Raw genomic sequence first — 20331 nt, forward strand, 5'->3', positions numbered from 1 at the left:
GAGACGTAGATGGGGATATGGGTTTCTTGAGAATTTTGGGAAATGATGAGGGGGGCGATATATTTCTAGAGAAAATGGGTGGAAATTTTCAAATTTGTGTATACATTTTTCGAAAGTTGGGAGAAATATGTGGGATTATGAAATGTATGCGCGTAGTGTATGAACTAAACCTGGAGAAAGTGAAAAGGTGAGTAGCTTTCCCCAGAAATTTTGGAGAAAGGTGGACACGAGTCGGGAGGAAAAGGAGGCTTAAAACGTATGTGGAAGGGAGGTGTGGGTTTTTTGAGAATTTGAGAGAAATCTGGTTTACTGAGGCAGCTATTAATTTCTCCGTGTTAAAATTATACCGGATTATACTAATCTTGAAATCTGATCTGGTACAACTTTGATACCGAGTTCCACTTTCTCTTCTTGAGCACCTTTTCTCAGAAATTGTGCACTAAGGTGGAGACTAGTTTGGAGGAAGAGAATGCTTTTACGTAATAAAGCGACATGACGAATGTATGGGTTTCTTGAGAATTACTTGGGAGATATGTTCCTGAGAAAATGGGTTTCTGTGAAAATTTCCAAATTTTCTATTTGTAAATAAAAAAACTTCAAAAACCAGGAAACACGTGAAATAAATACGTCTTTTTATTAAATTTCCACAATTTCCAGATACATATGTAGGAAGTACAAGATTATTACAATTTTTGAGCAAATAGTAGCTTATTGTGAATTAAAATTATGCATTAAATTTATTTTATTCATTCTTAAATCACGTGACACATTACATCGGCTTATCCCTCAATGTTAAAAGTAATAACATGGAATAATAGTCCGTAACGGGTTACATATCATGAAATTAAAATACCCCCAAAAAATCCAGTGATGTTGATAAATACTGATTTTTGTAAAACATAACTACATAATTACAAATTTGAAAATTAAGTCGTGGAAAAAATTTGAAAATAATTTTCCCGCTGTTTTATTTCCTCTCATCCGTAACGCGTTACGAACTAAAAATGCCCCCACCCCCCAAAAAAATTAATTCAGTGATGCTGATAAATACTGATTTTTACGATAAATAATTACAAATCAAATAAATCGGGAAGATTAAGTAAAGGAAATAATTTCCCGGTATTTTAATTTTTAAATTTTACTTCGTCCGTAACGCGTAACCAACTAAAAATGCCCCCCCCCCCAAAATTCAGTGATGCTGATAAATACTGATTTTTTAAAAATAACTTAAATAAATCATGCAAATTAAGTAGTGAAATAATTTTCCCGCTGTTTTATTTTTTAAATTTCCTTTCTCAGAATTTTCTGCGCCTCTTTAATAAGGGGCGCGAGCGTGGCGAGTGGCGCGCACTTGTGGAGGAACGGATGGCGCAGCAGGTCTCCAGCTGCCCAGCGCGTGTCCACATTGACCTGGAGACATTTGTCGAGAAAGTCTTGGAAGTCGGGGGTAAGTTTGGACAAGGACGGGATCTCGGGTCGCCCCGTAGTCGCGATTAGGTAAAGGGCGCGAAGCGGGGTCTCCTGTAAGTAAGGCGGCTCCCCGTCAATCATCTCGATCGCCATGATGCCCAACGACCAGACGTCCACTTTGGCGCCGTATTGTTTACGAGTTACGACCTGCAAATAAAAAATTTGCAAAAAATAAATTTTTGAAAACTTAAAAATTTAATGTACAAATTAGTTACAAAAAAATGCAAAATTTAACTGCAAAAATTAATTGTGGAAAAGACAGTTGGTACAACTAGGTAGAAAAATCAAATGGTGAAAAATTGTAAAAAAAAATAGTTGCAAAAATTATTTGGAAATGCATTTTGTACTACAAAAAATTCTCAGGCTTTTACAAAATTTGGTAAAGCGTAAAATCTGTAATTTTTATAAAGTTCACTTAAAAACATTTGGTTTTAAATGCATGCAAAATTTCTACAAAAATCCGAAGCAAATCTATCAAAAAACGATGAAAATCTGATTAAGAAAATCGATTAAGAAAATCTGACGTATTTTTAAAATAAAAATGCAACGCATTTTCCCAAACTTCAACCCCCAAAAAGGTGCTAAAAATCTGTCTTTTGAGTGGTTAAAATCATCCCTTCTGTTCAATTAGTGTCCCACATTTTGCCGACAATAATTGTTTTGTACGAGATTTAAGGAGAATTCGGAGCTTGGGTTTATTTCACCCCAACGACAGGCAAAGGCACTCGACTGCGAAGGATCCTCCAGAGATGGGCTAAATACTTTGTGAAAATGTATCCTGTTTAGAGTCTTTTCTTCCCAGGGTTTGGATTTCCGGGGCTGTTACACCCACAAAAAGTCGTAAATCCACGTGGGAAAGGCAGCAAAAATCCGGGTTTTCCGAAGAAATTGACTTTTCATCGATATAAAATTTACCTTAGTTTCACAATTTTCTTAAAATAAAGTGGGTCTCAAAAGGGAATTTCTTCTGAACTTGTGTAATTTCTTTAGACTCTGAATTTGTGCAGGTTATTAAATTTATACAAAAAACGAGAATGTGCATTCGTATGAAAAAAATACACATTTTGTGAAGAAATGGACTCGTAAAAATTCGTTTTTTCACAAATTCTTAAAAATGCAGTATTTTGATAGCGATAAAGTTAAAAATGCTAATTTTTTTGTCTTCTCGATGTAGATTTTGACCTTTATTTGCGCATAACACCTCCGGAAATGCAAACCCTGGGAAGAACCGGGGTAAAAATAGGGCAAACATTTTTTCTAAGTATTTAGCCCAGCTCTGGTTCCTCTCTCTGGAGGGGAGAGAATCTGCTGGTGTACATGGATGCGAAATAAATCATGGTTTTTGAGCGGATGGGTGAAATGTGATCCGATGTGAACAGGACTTTCCCCTCAAAGTCTTAGCGCTCTCGGGGAAATCGCATCACGACAAAGTCCCCCGGCCCAATTCACACCGCTCCCAAATTCGGACGGACGTCAGCAAACCCACATTTCACTCAAAACATATGCACACTCAGCAAGAGGAGGAGAAGAAGAAGAATTAAGTCAGTCGAGCGAAATTAATTCCTTTAATCGATGCTGAAAAATAGTTATGGGGAGAATTTCGATATAAGGCGTGTTCCAGAAATAACGTGACGAGGAAAAAAATACGGAAAGATTTTTTTTAACATGTGGCGCAAATGGGGGCATGGTTTTTGGAGGTGGGGAATTTTATAATTTTTTGGTACGGGATGAGGTATCATTTTCTCAGGGGAAATTTATTTGTATAAGGAGTGCTCTAGAATTTTGAAAAAACGGACAAAAATGTTCCAAAATGTAACGTACAAGACATGCAAAAACGTACGATAACGTACACTATCAATTTTTTAATACTGCGGAAAATTAACACGAGTATGGAGGCAATTTAAGTAGTCATTGGTAATTTTGTAAAATGGACACGTTTTGTACCATAATTTTACAACTTTTACAAATTAATGAGACACCCTTTACGAAAATGTGAAAGGTAATTTTTCTGAAAATATGGGAAAAGTTTTGTAAGATTTTTTAGGTTTGCGGAATTAACGGATTTTACAGTGAATGTGTGAATTGCGTCATCATTTTAGTGGGGGAAGAAATGTTGTTGGAGGTGGGGGATGTTATTACCACTGGGGAAATAAATTAGATTGGTTACCTCGGGGGCCATCCAGTACGGCGTTCCGACCATGGTTGACCGCTTTTCGTCGCCCTGGACGGAGGCACAGAATCCGAAATCCGTCACTTTCACCGAACCGTCCAGACCAAGGAGGACATTGTCCGATTTTATGTCACGGTGAATTATTCCCTGAGAAAAAATGGAATTTTTGTTAAATATTAACGAAAAATATGGGTAAATACAACAAATTCCGGAAAATTCCGAAACATAGATACAAATTTTACTACTTTTTTGCTAGTATAGAAAAAATGTATGGATTATTCCTTGCAATAAATAAAATTGGAAAATTTAGCAAAAAAATAAATAAAATACAAATGTAGATAAATTTCGAAAAATTGGAAACAACAGAGAGAGTGAAATTGTACCAATTTTTTAGCGAGTTAAAAAATATGTGGATTATTCTTTGGAAAAAATGGGGGAATTTAATTTTTTTTAAATTGAAAAGTATTAATAAAGGCATGAAAACTGTGTGAATTATTCACTTTAAAAAAGTTGAGAAATTTAAGAATACGAAAGGTTCTTTTTAAAAATAGAACAAATTCCTTAAATTGCTAAAAAATTGTACAAAGTTTTTGCACGTTGTGAAAATAAGTTTCTTTTCAGGCGAGAAATTGCATAACTTTTTACGCGACATCATCATCGTTACGTAATTTGTATCATTATTTAAATCTGTTATGCAATCGACGTCTTGTTAAAAGATTTCTATACACGTAAATATTAGATAACTTTGGAAATTGAATTTAGCAAGTCGAGTTTTTTGCAGGATTTCTATTTCGCATCGGATTTTGTACAACTATTTACTCTATTTTTATTTAAATCAAGACTAAAAAGTTATGTCGTTCCTGGATTTGGCAACATTTATTAGGAAAAGTTTACAAGTAGGTAGAGAGATAAATATGGAGCGTGCGTAAAGCACGGGACAGACTTTTGAAAGGCACGTGGATAAAATTGGAAATCCACGTGGTCAAATTTGAAATTGATGTAAAGATCAGGAAAAAATTAAGGTCAAAATTAAAAGAATCACATCACTTATTTCAGCCAGTTCAGCAGTTTGGAAAATAATATTGGGATTTGATTTTATGCGATTTTTGTGAAATAAGTATGTGATTATGGCGCAAAGGAGGACGCACCCTTCTTATGAGAAAATCCCCCCCCGTGATATTTGCCCCAAATTTTGATATGTTGTACACCTCGAGGTGCTTATCAAAAAATGTATTGGTCCCTAAGCCCTAAGTGACCTGGTTTGATCGGAAACCGAGGTCAAAGGTCAGTGCACTTTTTCCCTCGAAACCCCACAAACCGTATATTTTTGGAAAGCTACGGACCTCACGAGTCCGAATAAACACCATAATAGGGTCAAAGGTCAAGTCTTGACCTTTCGAGATCAAGCAAAAAGTTGCAAATGTGTGTTGCTGTTGCAACACAGTTGCACACACAACAGCCATAGAGTCGACTAAGCTTGTTGCCATGCACTCGGCTGACCGGAGTGCAGCGTCCGTAAGGTCCATAAACGGTCACCTTGCCCAAATAGCTGACCTCCAAAGGTCAAGGGTTGACCTTTGACCATATTATGGTGTATATTCGGACTCGTGAGGTCCGTAGCTTTCCAAAAATATACGGTTTGTGGGGTTTCGAGGGAAAAAGTGCACTGACCTTTGACCTCGGTTTCCGATCAAACCAGGTCACTTAGGGCTTAGGGACCAATACATTTTTTGATAAGCACCTCGAGGTGTACAACATATCAAAATTTGGGGCAAATATCACGGGGGGGGATTTTCTCATAAGAAGGGTGCGTCCACCTTGGTAACAACTCTGTTTAATATGTATGTATATGTTTTAGATTAAGAGTATTTTCAGATTCGGATTAGGCCCAAAATTCTGACCATTTTTATACATGAGTCGACCCTTTTTGACCAACTTTCACCTTTAAGATACATAGAAATGAAATGGAAATTAGAAATGTAGTGGCGTTACTTTTGAGTGGAGGAAGTCGATGGCTTGGAGGATTTCTTTGCAGACGGCGGCGATCTGCTCCTCCTTCATGATCGTCTCCGTCACCACGTCCGTCAACGGACCCCCGTGCAAAAGCTCCATTATCACCTGAAAATTTTTGAAAAATAAAAACACGGTAAAATAAAACCAAAACGTGACCTTTTTGACGTCTATACTTGAAGGAAAAATAGTATTTTGAAGTCAGATTTGCAAAAAAGATACTAAAAAAATGGGTAAAAAAATCTAAGTACATGAATAAGAAACCACATGGATAATTTCTAATGATGGCCGTGTTTCGTGAAGAAATTAAATCTTTGGAATTTTTGTTGGACCATTTTAATGTCTTCTTTTCTTGAAATGCAAACCTTGTGAGGTCAAAATGGGGTATTTTGTGGGGTAAAAGCTCACCCATAAGTGGTCATCGACGACGTAGGAGTCGAGGAAGTTGACGAGGTTTCTGTGGTTGAAATCCTTCATGACCTTGATCTCGTTGAGGATGAGCTCCTTCTTCGGCTGGCGGGACAGGTCGATCTCCTTGATCGCCACGCGGTCTCCCGTCAACTCGTCCAGCGCCGTGTACACCGTCCCAGAAGCGCTAAAGTGCAAATAGTTTTGTTTTATTGGGGTGCACGCGAAAAAATTTGGCATAGAAAATTATTTGGGTAAATTGCGAAACTCAAATAACTTTTTTGTTGTGAGGGGTGGATTCGCAAATCTCGAAAATCTACTAAAAATACGTATTTTTCTATGATGGGCGGACTCACAACAACGTCTTGTTTTGTATCGCAACTGATTTAGCAAAATCGCAAAAGGTATAATAATTTGGGTTGTGAAGGGGTTAGGAAATTTCTTAAAATATGATTTCGCAAAATATGATCTCTCAAATTTGGTAAATCTATTTGTAGAAACATCACGTATTTTAACTTCATTTCTATAAGTTTCTGAAATTTCTCTGGGAGGATGCGTTCGCGAAAAAACATGCACATTTGCCTGGTAAATTTGGAAAAAAATCATGGTTTCTGAGCAAAAGTTTAGTGAAATCTAGCAAATTTCGCAGTTATACTGAATTTGCGAAATATTTATGCGAAGGTTGGCCATTTGTGCAAAATATTTAGTCTGGATTTTATCTATAAATTTACCCCGATCCGACTTCTTTGCTTTTTTTGAACCGTTCCCGAGGGTTGGCTGGATTGCAAATTTTTCTCATTTCGAACATGACAGCTTCATCGGAGAGTCGGGAGCCGGGTTCGTTTTCCCGTTTGCGGAGGACCGTCGTCGTAGTGTCCACTTTCACTTGTTCCTTCGTCTTGGGTTCCCCGGCACGTTCGGAAACTGGGATTGGCTGAAAGAGATTGCAAATTAGTTTCATAAAAGGGTAAAATTTGCAAGGAATTTGTGCAAAAATATGGATTTTTTGCAGGATTTTAAAGGTTTTAAGGCAGAATTTGAAATTTTACTTGGAAATTTCAATTTTAACTCTTTTTTTCACTCATGAATATAAAAATTTCATATTAGGATTTTTTTAACAATTAGGATTGAAAAATGATTGGTGACAAAGCATGTGCAAATTTTGTTTCAGGATTTGAAAGAAAAATGACGGATTTCTTTTGTACTCGTGAGTACGAAAAAATTTGAAATTAAGATTTTTCGGGAATTTAAAAGGAAATCAGAGCTTTTTCAGTCAAATTCTTCATTTTGTTTAGAAAAATAACAGAATTTTGTGCATTTTAGTGTAAAACATGGAAAAAATTAAGGTAAAAATAGTAAACCACTGGTTTTTCTGTTTTATGAAAAAAAATTAGCAAAAATCTGTTAATTTTCTAGTGGTAAAATAAATATGAGACAAATTTGAGCGAGAGAGAGAGAAAAAGAGATGTGAATTTGCGTACCTGTTGATTTGCTCCGTGTTTAATATGCTCCGTGGTTTTCGGAGGAAGAGGAGGAATCGTGTCCGGAATGGTTTTATCATCTTAAGAAAATGCAAAAAAAGTATTAGGTTTTAGTATTTTTTTACAATGCAAGATTCCACATTTGATGTGGGACAGGTTTCTAATCTCAAACTACCCCACCCCAATTATAATTATTGATATGAAATACGGAACATGGTCCAAGTATTTCCTGCTTGTGCGGGGTTTGGCCATTGCAATTTTTGTAATTTATGACATTTTAATGTGACTCAATAAACTATTATATTATAATTCAATCTCTAGAACTGCAGATTTCTAAAATGCCATAAATTTCACGATTTTACAGATAAATGCGACTTTTTTCATACTTGTAAAAAGTCAAATTCGTTCCCCATTTTTTGTAACAAGTTTTCAATTTGACTCAATTTTGACTCAATTTTGCAAATTTTCAGTAAAAATATATATCGCTGAGGATAATTTTGGGCTGGAATTGGTAACCAGAAATTGCCTGAAATTCAAAGTGTGTCGAATTTTAGGAAATATTTACTACCAAAGTTTTCAATAGAAATCATTTTACGATGTTTGATTTATGTTTCTGAGATGAGGAGAAATAAATTCCGGCCCAACTTTTGAGAGACGATGGAGCAAGGTCTTAATTAAGGGGAGGATGATCTCTCTCCGTATTGCGAAACCACGGCATCTTAATTTCCGTTCCTTTGAAGGAATTAATTCCAATCGGGCTCAAGATGTTTGCAGATTTTCGAAGCACGGATTTTGTTTGTATGTATACATATTTTTCCAAAATATTGACAATTAAGCGTAAACTTGTCATTGGATAGGAATTTGGGAAGACAAATTGTGTAAATCTCTGTCACGTAGTTAGTAATACCAGAGGGTGGATATGTATTTATGAAAAATTGTATTAATTTTTAATAAAAAATGCAAAACTAAAATAAACAAGGATTTTTGCAAAAAATTTGCATTTTTGAGTATAATTTGTCCTAGATTTTTTGTGGTCGACTTCAAAATTGTCGCTCACCTTGTTGAAATATTTTTTTTTTAAATGTGCATACATTTTGACAAAATATGTGAAAGATGTAGGTATTTTTGAAAAAAAATATGGGAAATATTTTGAAATATTTATATTACTGAAAACTTACAAACATTTGACGATATGTAAAAAAAAGAATTGAAATTTATATGTTCGGCATGAAATGAAAAAGTTTAGCGTAAGTAAATACATAACCGCGCTCTGCTAGTTATCAACCGTAAATTTGAAAGCTATTAGTCAAATCCCCCTTCGCATATTAAAGGAGGAAGAAAATCACCCAACTTTGCAAATATGAAAACGTGCTTAATGCGAAAATATTGGCAATCCGGTCTCTCTCTTGGAGATTCATCAGGAATCTCTCGGAATTCAATTAGCGACACGAGACGACTTAGGAAATGATCACCTCTCTGATCAATCCTGCTTTCATGCAGGGGCCGCGGAAGATGTGGGGACAGAGGGGGACATTGTGGTGTAAGATGCGGACATTAAACTACCGATGTGGACAACATTGTCCGCACGCTTCCACGGCCAATGGAATTCTCCCTTTAAGTATGCATCCTCAGTGGCCGCGGAAGCGGTGGGGACATCGGGGGACGCTAAAATTGTAGGAAAGGGGAGGGACGGGTTTAAATATAAGATGATGGGACATCGAATACCCGTGGGGAGGACATTGTCCCCCGATGTCCCCACACTTCCTCCGCGGCCATTGCTTCCCTGGACTAAATCCTCTCTCCCCTTGATTTCCGTCCAGCTCAGCGGAGCTCATTATCCAAATAAATCAAGATCTTTGCTTTCGAGTTTCTGGAGAAGTTGAAAAGTTGCAAAATGTGAGCGCCATGCTTGCGAAATCTTTGATTTGACGCAGCCCAATTAAAATTTCGCGCTCTGTTGACTCCGATTCGATGGACTGGTCCAATTAAGCGAGTGGGGAAAACAAACAGCCTTTGAAAATGGTTGGAGAATTTCGTAGAGGGATATGGATTCCTTGATTAGACCGGAAGTGAAAGTCGTCCTGGTGGTGGGGACAGTGACCGCGGAAGTGTGGGGACAATGTCCCCACGGAAATTTTGTAGGGAGGAGATGCCACGTGTTCGTCCACGTGGTAGGGTCGGACTGAAGGGTGGGTTCGATTTACTGCGGGAAAACGGACCATAAAAATGGTTGAAAATTCTTCGAAACTTTGAAAATTTCCTGAAAATGTTTGGAAACTTCTTAAAAATGCTTGAAAAATAATAAAGACCGTATTCACGACAACGTCTTATTCCGCATCGCAACTCATTTAGGAAACTTAAAAAGCTCAAAAAATTTGTGGAAAATATGACTTCGCTAATCTCGCCAATCTGTTAAATAAAACCCCTATTTTACTACATTGTTTCCATGGATTTGCTTAAATAGAATGAGTTTGCGTAATAAGAGCATGCCGAATTGCTGACTAAATTTGCGAACAAAAAATCCAGCACACTTTTTGCGAAATTTGGCAAATGTCACAAATTATGTTGCTTATTCGTTCAATTTGCAAGATATGGCAAAGTTGACGTGAGTAAGTTTAATTTTTTTATAATGTTTTAAGATAATTGATTCAAATGTGCAATTCATTTTGTAAGAATCGGCTGGATTTTGCTTTTCCAAAATTTTCTACAATTTTCATGAAAACTTATCATTTTTAACTTTCAAGTTACATATGTCCCCACGAGGATTTTCCGCGGGGCCTGGTGGTCTGGATGGATGGTTGGCTGGATGGATATGTAAAAGGGAGAAGAAATTCGACTCTTCTGCCGTCCTTTCATCTCCGTCTGCTCATGTGATTCCTCACCAAAATCAATAATTTCTTCAAAATCTCCCAACCCCTCAAAAATCTGGGGGTGACCTTGACTTTTAAAGAGATGGGAGGGCTGGCAAAAAGAATATTTGCAAAAATTTACAGCTTAGTTTGCACTGTTTTTGCAATAGGGTGGATTTCTGGGGGTGCATCTCATTAGGCGAGAATTCTTGCAAAGTGGGGCAAAATAAAGAGACGGAGGAAGTTTAGAACAATTCGGGAGCTAATTTTCCTCGGAAATTTTGTAAAATTTTACAATGTTACCAAGGACTGCGTGAATTGTTATATTGTTTTTCTTAGGTGAGGCATAGTAACCATGAACACATGAAAAAGTGCATGGTTACGGCGAAGCCTTAGTATGCGAACAGACCCCCCCTCCCAAAATTCCACTCAAGATTGTGGCAAAACGGCTAATCGTATCAAAATGGTGTAAAAGGCAATCGTGCAGACCTTGCTGGGTAGATGATGCCCGTCAGGTCTAGAGACTTGACAATCTTATTTTAACCCATTTTAAATCGATTTTAAACTTTCAAACGACTGGCAAATTCACTTTTCCCATGCAAAGGTTGTGACTCGTCCATGTTTTAATGTGCGAAAATCTATAACCCGTCATTTAAAACAAACCCGAGCGAAATCGGAGAAGAAATGAAAAAGTTTTCTTGGTAGCATCTGCAGCCAGTTACGTTACTTGTAATGTTTCTTCATTACTTAACAAATACTCATTTCTATTAGCAACCAGCACAATAGAAACATGTAAGCTCTGCACTTACATATGCAAATATCTAAACATGTAAATATGTATGTACATGTATGAACTTTTAGAAATCCAGTATTGAATAACCTATCAGTACAGCTTTGCTTAGCCCGAACCAGGGTTGATTAGTAAACTCATGTTTGTCAGAATGTTGTACTATTTTTCACTAATTCTTGCATTAACTAGCGTAACTTGGTAGTATTGCTTGGCACCAAATACCACGAGCAGTGGAAGCTGTTCGTATAAAAATTTCGAAATTCAACCGTCCTAAATTCTAATCTAAGTTATTTTTTGACTCCTCACTAAATTTTAGCTGAATATATAAACTCTTAGAAATCGGTATGGGCACCCTTAGTGCCCCTCTGGTTACTTTTTGTTCATCTTTGACTTCATATAATTTCATGAGAAGCCATTAAGTATCACTGTTCCGAATTTCAACTTTTTGCGACAAGTTATGAAAATCGGTATGGGTCACCCCAACTGGTCCCGGCATGTGAAAATTTTACCAATTTTACTTCATATTCCATTAGGGGCCATTAGCAGCCTCTATACCAAATTTCAGCTCGATTGGACGATTTTGAAAAATCGGTATGGGTCACCCCCTCGGCCACCTCAGGTTGAATAATTTTCCAATTTCACTTCATATTATTTCATTTGGAGCCATTAGCAACCTCTGTACCAAATTTCAGCTTTATACGACCATTCTGAAATTTTGGTGCATCAAACCCCACCCACTCCGATGACACCCACCGGTCAACCACTTGACCGATTTGGCCCATCTTCGAACTCGTTTCCTAACTTTGTCCAATACACATGTGGTAAAAATTTCAAGTCAATCGGTCAACTCGTTCGCGAGCTATCGAAAGACAGACGGATAGACAGACAGACGGACATGACAATTACATAAGCCCTAGTTCGGGCTAAAAAGTACCAAACGGTATTCAGAAATGACTACAAAAATGGTACTCATAACTAATGCTCTGACGTAATCATGTTTCGTTTTCTCCCATGTGAGAAAAATTTCAATGTGAAAATGCAAATTCTCTTTCACGTTTTCCATTATAACTTTGTTTAAATTGAGCATTACGAAAAATCCTGAAACACGTGTTTAATCATTTATCTAAGGATACATAATTATCGTGTTTTCGTCAAAATCGGAGCTAGACCGTTGGAGTCATCGTATTGCAAGCAATAGGTACCACTGAGAATTCAATTATACCAGATTTCTAAGTGTGTGCATGTACAAAATACATATATGTATGATGTTGATGCATTTCTTGCCTATTAATCCACGGGTGACAGGGGAATTTAATTTGGTGTTCCACGCATCTACACCAATTGGAAAATTAATTGCAGATTATGCAACGCATCCAGGCTAATGAGGATTTAATTTGGTATCTATTATTGATGGCAACTTAAAGAGACTTAAAAACAAAAAATAAACTAATTCTTTAAAAAAAACTTAGGTGAGGCTTGCTTAAAAGGGGGAAACAAGAGGTTATCATCGTGTAGTAAAATAATATGCTACATCAATGTTCATCTCATGATTTATAATTTAAGGTGAATACAACAACAAATTATATGCGTTTCGGACCATTTGCCTCGCCGTGGGCCATTTTATGATTCAAATAGTTAGAATAACTTGAAAATTTATTAACGCTCAGTGCATTTGATACACATATGCAGTAATAATTCATATGAAACGATATAGGATTTAGTTAGATAATTTCGTTATCCATAATCTATTGATGATGTAATGTACGAGGTTTGAGTTAGTTTGCAATATGAAATATTATATTTCAGAACACTAAATTTTAAAAACTTCGACCTATCTTTGAAATATATTCATGTAGGCCATCAAGTATAAGCAGAATCGAATAGTAACGAAGATTGCAACTTATGTATATTTAGGTACAACCATCAATATGGTGCACATACTATATATATACATACATGTATTTGTATGGAACAATTAATCAGGCCCACGGCGAGGCAAATGGTCCGAAACGCATATAATTTGTTGTTGTATTCACCTTAAATTATAAATCATGAGATGAACATTGATGTAGCATATTATTTTACTACACGATGATAACCTCTTGTTTCCCCCTTTTAAGCAAGCCTCACCTAAGTTTTTTTTAAAGAATTAGTTTATAATATCAGAGAAAACTTGTTTTTAGAAAACTTGTGCATATTTTGTGTCGTACTTTGCATGAAAATTGTTGACGAAATGCTCGAATAAGCTGAAAATACTGGATTTTTTTACCACTTTTAGTATATACCTTCACCACCACGTCTGGATGGATTACTGTATCGAGAAAGTGTGCGAAATTAATTGGCAATGCGAAATATGAGGATGATGATCGCTCTACCGTTTAAAAAAAGTGGGGCTGGCGAGCGTGCTCTTTAATAATGGGGAGGACGAGAGGAATATCTATGAACCAGGGTGATTTTTGTGTCTACCTGTCTCCTCCAGATTTAAGGGGCCGTGCATAAAGGATTTTGATGGATATACGCCATTTTATAATTTGCATAGGAAGGATAGGATCCCTTGACCCTTACGCCCCCCCCCCCCCCTCAAATGGATGACAGGCTTTCTGCGAACTACACCAGAAGAAGAGAGATAGAGAGAGATGTAGAGGTAGACCTACACCCTTAGAAATCCAGTATTAATTTAACACCAAGGGGTATTGATATATGTATGTATGACTCTACCAGAGTGGTATTGAGTAATACTACCCTGTAGTAATACATATGTACATAGCTCGGTAATAAAATTGTGCCAGTTCCGTAGCAGAGTTTTATAATCCTGTATAATTGAAGTCATACCTGTTCACTTTCATTCATTCGAGCGATTATGATGGTGAGTGAGAGTGAATGAAAATGATTTTCCTGTGATTTGAGTGAAAATGAGTGAAAGATTCAGTCATTTGAGATGAATGACTGTGAATGAAAGATTTCTCATTTCATTTTTCACCCTATGTTTAATACATGGGGCGAAGTAAGAAATGAAGTCAGATGAAGTGAAATGAAATGAATTTGGACGAAAATGACTGAATTTGAATGAAAATCCAGAAATGAGGATGACTGACTTTTGAATGAAAACAATTTTTTTGAACAGGTATAATAGAAGTATTTGCCAAACCAAGCGGTACGAAGTTTAATACGGAGAAATGAATGGGTGATTTTTAAGAGTGCGTCTTTTGGTGTCGGGTGCAGGCGGTCTGGCTGGGGGAAGGTACGTACATAGGTAAATATGACGAGCTACCTGTGGAGCGGATCGAGAGCCGACGGGAATGCTTTCTCCTCAAGAGAAAGTCAGTTCTATTATTATCCCAGATCTCTCTCTTTCCTCCGTATGCAGATGGGAATTGGATAACCTTGAGAAATCTCGACTTTCGCTCCCTCCTCCTTCAGGCCATACCTCGCCTTTCATTTGCATATCCAACACCCCATCATTATTATCATCCTATAACGAGAATAGACTTGCAAATATGGCTATAAATACAGAGAGAAAGAGAAAGAGAGGGTCCTCCCCCAGGAGAAAACGTTGCTCAGAAACTTATGAATGCGCTAAATCCGCCCAAATTTTGGGACACGTGGTGTGGTCCTTTTTAATTCGATACCTGTGCAATTATGCAATACTATCAGCCCTTCACCACCACATTTGCATATCCAGAGATGTCCAGAAAACTTTGCTCAGAAACTTTGGAAAGGAATGAATGAGCTAAATCTGCCCAATTTTGGGACACGTGGTCCTTTTTTAATTCAATACCTGTGGAATTATGCAATACAAGGCTATATTTACATATGTGCACCTGCATTCACCATCATAAACATTTACATATGTAACACCCCATCATTAACTTTTTTATACAATTAATCTATAAATACGAGGAGAGAGATTACTAAGAAACTTTTCTCGGAAACTTTGCAGGAAATTTTGGTTGGGAAGAATTTTTACGAGGCGTGGCCCTTAATTCTTAACTCGATACCTGAGCAATTATTTAACAAATAAGGACCGAAATAAATTTACATTTTGGACTTGAACCATTATTATGCGACAACTTATCATAAATGGAATAGATAACCCCTCGGATCTCTCGGAAACTTTGCCCAGAAAGTGGAATTTCGCCGGAAATTTATATGTACGAACCTAGTGCATGTTGGATGGCGTTGGACTCGGCCTCGATCTGGTCCTTGGTCATCGGGGCCTTGAAGTGCTGCTGCTGCTGGATGTAGTGAAACGCCTTCAACGCCTGCACCGCCACGATCGGGTTCTTCTTCACGTCGTCCGCACTGCAAAAATGGACAAAAAATATAAATTGGCAAATAAGGGAATAGATAAATTGGCAAATTTATGTATGTCCGAGGTCGACCCCAGTAAAATATTACGTGTGCATAGCCACGGCCGATAAATTTGATTACGTATTCATTAAAGATTCTGACGCCTTGTCAAAAATTGGTAAAATTGACGCCGACTGTGCCCAAAAATCACCAAGATTGACGCGAATGATGCTAAAAAATCACCTAAATTGGCGCAGCCGCTGATAAATCTGATTAAATATTCGTGCAATATTGTCACGTGCCCCCAAAAATTGCCAAAATTGGTGCCGACGCTGCCAAAAAATCGGCACGATTGGCACCTCCTCCTATAAATCTGATTACATATTCGCTCAATATTGCGACGCCTCGTCGCGCCGCCAAAAAAAACGTCACCCTTGGCTCCGTCAAATTGTCGACCTCAGATTTATTGGGTCTAGCGCAGCTCGTCGAAAACGTTTTCGTCGAAAGGAGAACTCGTCGACCACGACTCGTCTGAAGGGCAACTCGTCGTAAGAAGAAGCGGTTGAAAACAATGTTTTTTAATTCGACGAGTTCTCCATTCGACAAGTTGATTTCGACGAGTAGTCCGTTCGACGACAGTGGATTCGACGAGTTACCCGTAACCTACCCGAGTTCTTTGTTGAGGAGGCGCATCCATGGTTCCGGGAGTCCGATGTACTCTCCCGTTTTGGAGTCGACCTCGACGTGGACGTTCTGCTTGACGTTCGTGGGCGCCCCGATGTTGATCTCCTCCCCAGAACGACGACCAAACGCCTCCTTCATCTTCTTCAACAGAGACATTTTCGATTTCTAAAAAAAACAAGAAATTTATTAAGATTTCTGACCCAGTTTTAGCCTGAAAACTGACGACTTTTGTACAAAAGAGAAACACAAAATTAGATATGTTCGGTACCTCATTTGTATTCTGCATTTATCCAAATTGTGTGAATTTTTTTGTACACTGACAAAAATTTGGACTTTGTGGCTAAAAAGAAAATTTGGTAGAAAATTTTGCCCCAAAATGAATTATGATGGGAGTAAATCAAGTGTTTTTTAGCAAAATAAAATATATAAGTATGTAAATAAGTAAAAAAAATTATTTGATTAAGTGCAAAAAAAATTGTACAAAATTCTGGGGAACTTTTTTGTACAAAAATCGGTGGACAAAAATGTGGTGGATTTTTTTTGTACGGAAAACTTTGAGGGTTTTTCTTTTGAAGAATGTTTTTTTGGAAATTTTTAGAGCCTCACCTTAAAAAATAGAGTTGCGTAATGTGAGTTTATCCTTATTTACGCGTCATCCAACGAACTCAGGACAATGACAGCCTCATTCTGTATCTCATTCTGTATTTTATGCTAATTCACTCAGGATTTATTTACAAACAGTAAAACACAAAAGGTATTGTGGGTCGGAGAAATTTTTATAATTTCACATCCGGGTATGAAAAATCCATCCAAGTCCACCGCACCCACGAAAAGCCCTAAAAAGTACGGAAACTTGTTTAAAATGGGGTAAAAATGGGTTAATTATGCTAAATTTTATTTTTTATTCCTAAATTCAGAATAATTAATAAATTTTGTAAGGTAAAAATGTAATTAATTTAAAATTAAATCGGTTAATTACATATATTTCATTACTACAGAATAAGTAGTGAATTTCGTAACGTCAAAAAATGAAAACTTATTAAAAATGGGGTAAAAATCGATTACTTATTTACTTAATTTCTATTACTCACAAATTTAAATTAGCGAATCTTGTAAAGTAAAAAAAAAGAATTGGTACTTCTTAAAAAATCGGGTTAAAATCGGTTATTACTTAATTCCCAGTGCAGAATTGTTCTCGAGACGTTAAGAAAATGGAAACTTATTTAAAACTCGTTTACGTGTTTTTACTGCTAATTTGTGAATCTTGTAATGTCAAAAAAATGGTGTAAAAATCGGTTAATTACTCAATTTTAGTGGATTTCTTGACGTCAAAAAAATATTGTGACACTTTTTTCCTCCACTTTTTTTGCACTGAACTTTTTACACCAGCAGTTAATAGTTGGCTGGAGGAATTAATTATGGTCAATTAATGTCGGGTGTAGCGATAAGTGGAAGGAAATATGGATACGATGAAGTAATTAATGTGCATTTATTGTAATGTACGTGTGATACATAAATATGTAAATGAGTGTAATCAAAGTATACTAAAGTGGTGTTGGATTGGTTGGTCATGCATTCCAGGCTTATCTCACTAACTTACATATGCAAACCAAACCACGCATCGTACACATATGTACTCACAAATAAGATAAGGGGCGCAGGGCGGATATGTATTTAGGAAATATTTAGGGGAAAAATAAGATTTTTCGACGATATATATTTTTATTAGACGAAAAATCGTTGAAATGTATGTACATATTTTATATTTATACGAAAAGAATGCCAGAGTATTTACGAAAAATAAGAATTTTCGGAAAATTTTCGATTTTGAGTATTTACGAAAAATCGCAGAATATTTGCGTTTTTGAATATTTATAACGCTATTTGGTACAATTTCTTCGAATTTCGTCTCTAACATCGTTGAAATATTTACAGAATATGTATTTTATAAATATATATAATTTGAAAAAAAATATGTTAAAAAGATTACGTATTTTTGAAATATTAGGGGAAATTTTTATAGGTCTGAAACTCTAGAAATATGTGACAATGTGTCAAAAAAATATTGAAATTTTTCCGTTGGTTAGATTAGTATTAATATTAGAAAAGTTTCGAATGAATGGATGGATGGGTATCCGTCCTCTGATAATAAGTTATTGTGCTGGTCTTATCATCATCACCCGATTTTTCAGTCAATTGAGTGAATAATAGTTGTGGATAAATAAAATAAGTAGAATAATAATCATTCAGTACCACCACTCAAGTCAGTTACCACATTAGCAGAGGACGGATATGTATTTATTTTCGATTTTTTCGTTTGCTTTCGACCGACGGTCAAACATTCTCTAATATATAGATGACACAAAATATCCCAAAATATTTTTACATATTGACACATATTTCTAGGTTTTCAGACTTATGAATATTTCAAAAATACGTAAATCTTTTACTCATGTTTTGCAAAAATACATATATTTTATCAGTATTTCAACGATGTGAGACTATTGTTTCCCTCCAAGATCACAAAAATCTAGAGAATTATATTAAAATTAAAACTTTTTGGGAAAATTCTTATTCCCTATTCTGATTTTTTCATAAATATTTTGGCTTTTTTTCTAAATATTTCAGCGATTTTGGTAACTAAATACATACATAACCGATCTGTGTACATTAACTATTTCTGTATGATGCTGATTTATGTATCGGGCAGGATATGTACATATGCGACTCTTGTACCTATCTTTATGTAAATAGTGAACTTGTGCCGCTTGAGTAAATAGTTTTACTTTTTGCTAATTACAATTAACTAACGGAGGTATACATAAATAGGTATCCTCTATGTATGGCAAACCTTATTGTAACCAACCCATACCCTCTCGTTGTTGCCGTTTTTATACAGAACAACCCAGTGTTTCGTTTCTTGTGGTTTTGCTACATTTCTTGCACTGGAAAGCAAGAAATGCGTGGTGCAAGAAACTGGGAGAAAGTGCAAGAAATATGCGTCACTAGCCACGTGCTGTTACAGCGATGGTTCCCCTACAAGAAACCACTTTCTCCCCGTTATTTCTTGCAACTGGTTGCAACCATAAAGAAACCGAACCACAATAAATTATTATTTTCAGGGTTTTTACTTATACTTACGCGACAACGGTGTGAATAATTTCCGGTGGACGAAAAAGGGAACAAATTTCTAAATTTATGTAGTTCACTCAAGATTAAATAGTTTTTGAGAGATGCAGTTGCCGGTAAATGGATATGTAATTGTTTTCATTGTGCGGAAAATGTGTTGTCAGTCAGTCCGTGCTGGCTGACACATTTTCCGTCATCATCATCGTGTGTAATCGTAAAGAACGTAATGATTATTATGACCAGAGGGCGGATATGTATTTGGGAAAAATGGGTGAAAAAATGTGTAGTAAATATTCACAGAAAAAGTAATATGTCCACGAAATGCATATCTTCGAAAAAAGAACATAAAAATAAGAACCACAAAAATTTACATTTTTGAATGTGGATTTTTTATAATCAAATTTCTTTAAGCAAAAAAAATCGTGTCACATCAAATCGTTGAAATATTTAGAAACTATAGTATGCATTTTTGGAAAATATGTATGTAACAGATTTACATACTTTGGAAAAAAACATGTAAAAGACGCATATATTTTTTTAAATAATAAGGAACATAGTTATATGTTCGAAAACGTAGAAATATGTGGAAATATTTTGAAATTTTTGTGAATCATGCGAGTTAGGGAACTACCTACGGATAAAGTTTGACCGTGGGACGTCAAGTTGAAATTAAATATATATCCGCGCTCTGCTAATTTAATGGGGACTCCTCCCTCACTCCCCTCATCTTGCTCCATGCACACATAATTAATTACACTTTTAACCCACCCCAACGAAATGAGTGTGCATCTCATGTGCAGCGGGGAGACCCTGCGCCAAGGATGTGGTCCATTTTGTGAGGCCAACTTCTTACAGGGGTCATGACCTCCAGGGGTGACCCTTAGTCCCATGAGATTCCTGAACCATTCGCCCAAGTCCATCGCATAGCATGCTTTATGCGGGGTCCTTTAAAGTACAAAATGGTGCATTTCCGTCCGCCGTCATGAAATTGTGCACATAATAAGAGCAGCCTAAACAAATGTATTGGCTGGATTGGATTTTCATGAAAAC

The 20331-nt window shown here is 36.4% G+C and overlaps 1 protein-coding gene across 4 annotated transcripts; it reads right to left on the reverse strand.

The window, feature by feature from the left end:
• Positions 1 to 609: 609 nt before the first annotated feature.
• Positions 610 to 19445, reverse strand: LOC110860431 (serine/threonine-protein kinase PAK 2). 4 transcript variants are annotated; one of them, XM_022109460.2, is made up of 11 exons: positions 19294 to 19445; positions 16759 to 16988; positions 16421 to 16492; positions 16136 to 16317; positions 15338 to 15480; positions 7540 to 7619; positions 6790 to 6992; positions 6059 to 6245; positions 5633 to 5758; positions 3638 to 3787; positions 610 to 1617 (listed from the first exon to the last, which is right to left on the reverse strand). In XM_022109460.2, exons 3-11 carry the CDS (start codon positions 16436 to 16438, stop codon positions 1282 to 1284), a joined length of 1425 nt encoding a protein of 474 aa, XP_021965152.1. In that variant the 5' UTR covers positions 16439 to 16492; positions 16759 to 16988; positions 19294 to 19445; the 3' UTR covers positions 610 to 1281. The 4 variants fall into 4 exon arrangements, with proteins under 4 accessions (XP_021965152.1, XP_021965154.1, XP_021965153.1 ...); XM_022109462.2 differs by lacking the exon at positions 19294 to 19445 and adding an exon at positions 17457 to 17686; XM_022109461.2 differs by lacking the exon at positions 19294 to 19445 and adding an exon at positions 17324 to 17686.
• Positions 19446 to 20331: the final 886 nt, after the last annotated feature.

This window comes from Folsomia candida, unplaced genomic scaffold, assembly GCF_002217175.1.
Source record: "Folsomia candida strain VU population unplaced genomic scaffold, ASM221717v1 Fcan01_Sc032, whole genome shotgun sequence".
In the NCBI taxonomy this organism is placed as follows: Eukaryota; Metazoa; Arthropoda; class Collembola; order Entomobryomorpha; family Isotomidae; genus Folsomia; species Folsomia candida.

Excerpts from the sequence above, each read along its gene's own strand:
- LOC110860431 (XM_022109460.2), bottom strand. Across the intron at positions 7,620-15,337 it reads CGCCATCCAACATGCACTAG|ATGATAAAACCATTCCGGAC; the intron begins GTTCGTACATAT and ends CATTTTCTTAAG. Across the intron at positions 6,246-6,789 it reads AGCAAAGAAGTCGGATCGGG|CGCTTCTGGGACGGTGTACA; the intron begins GTAAATTTATAG and ends TTTGCACTTTAG.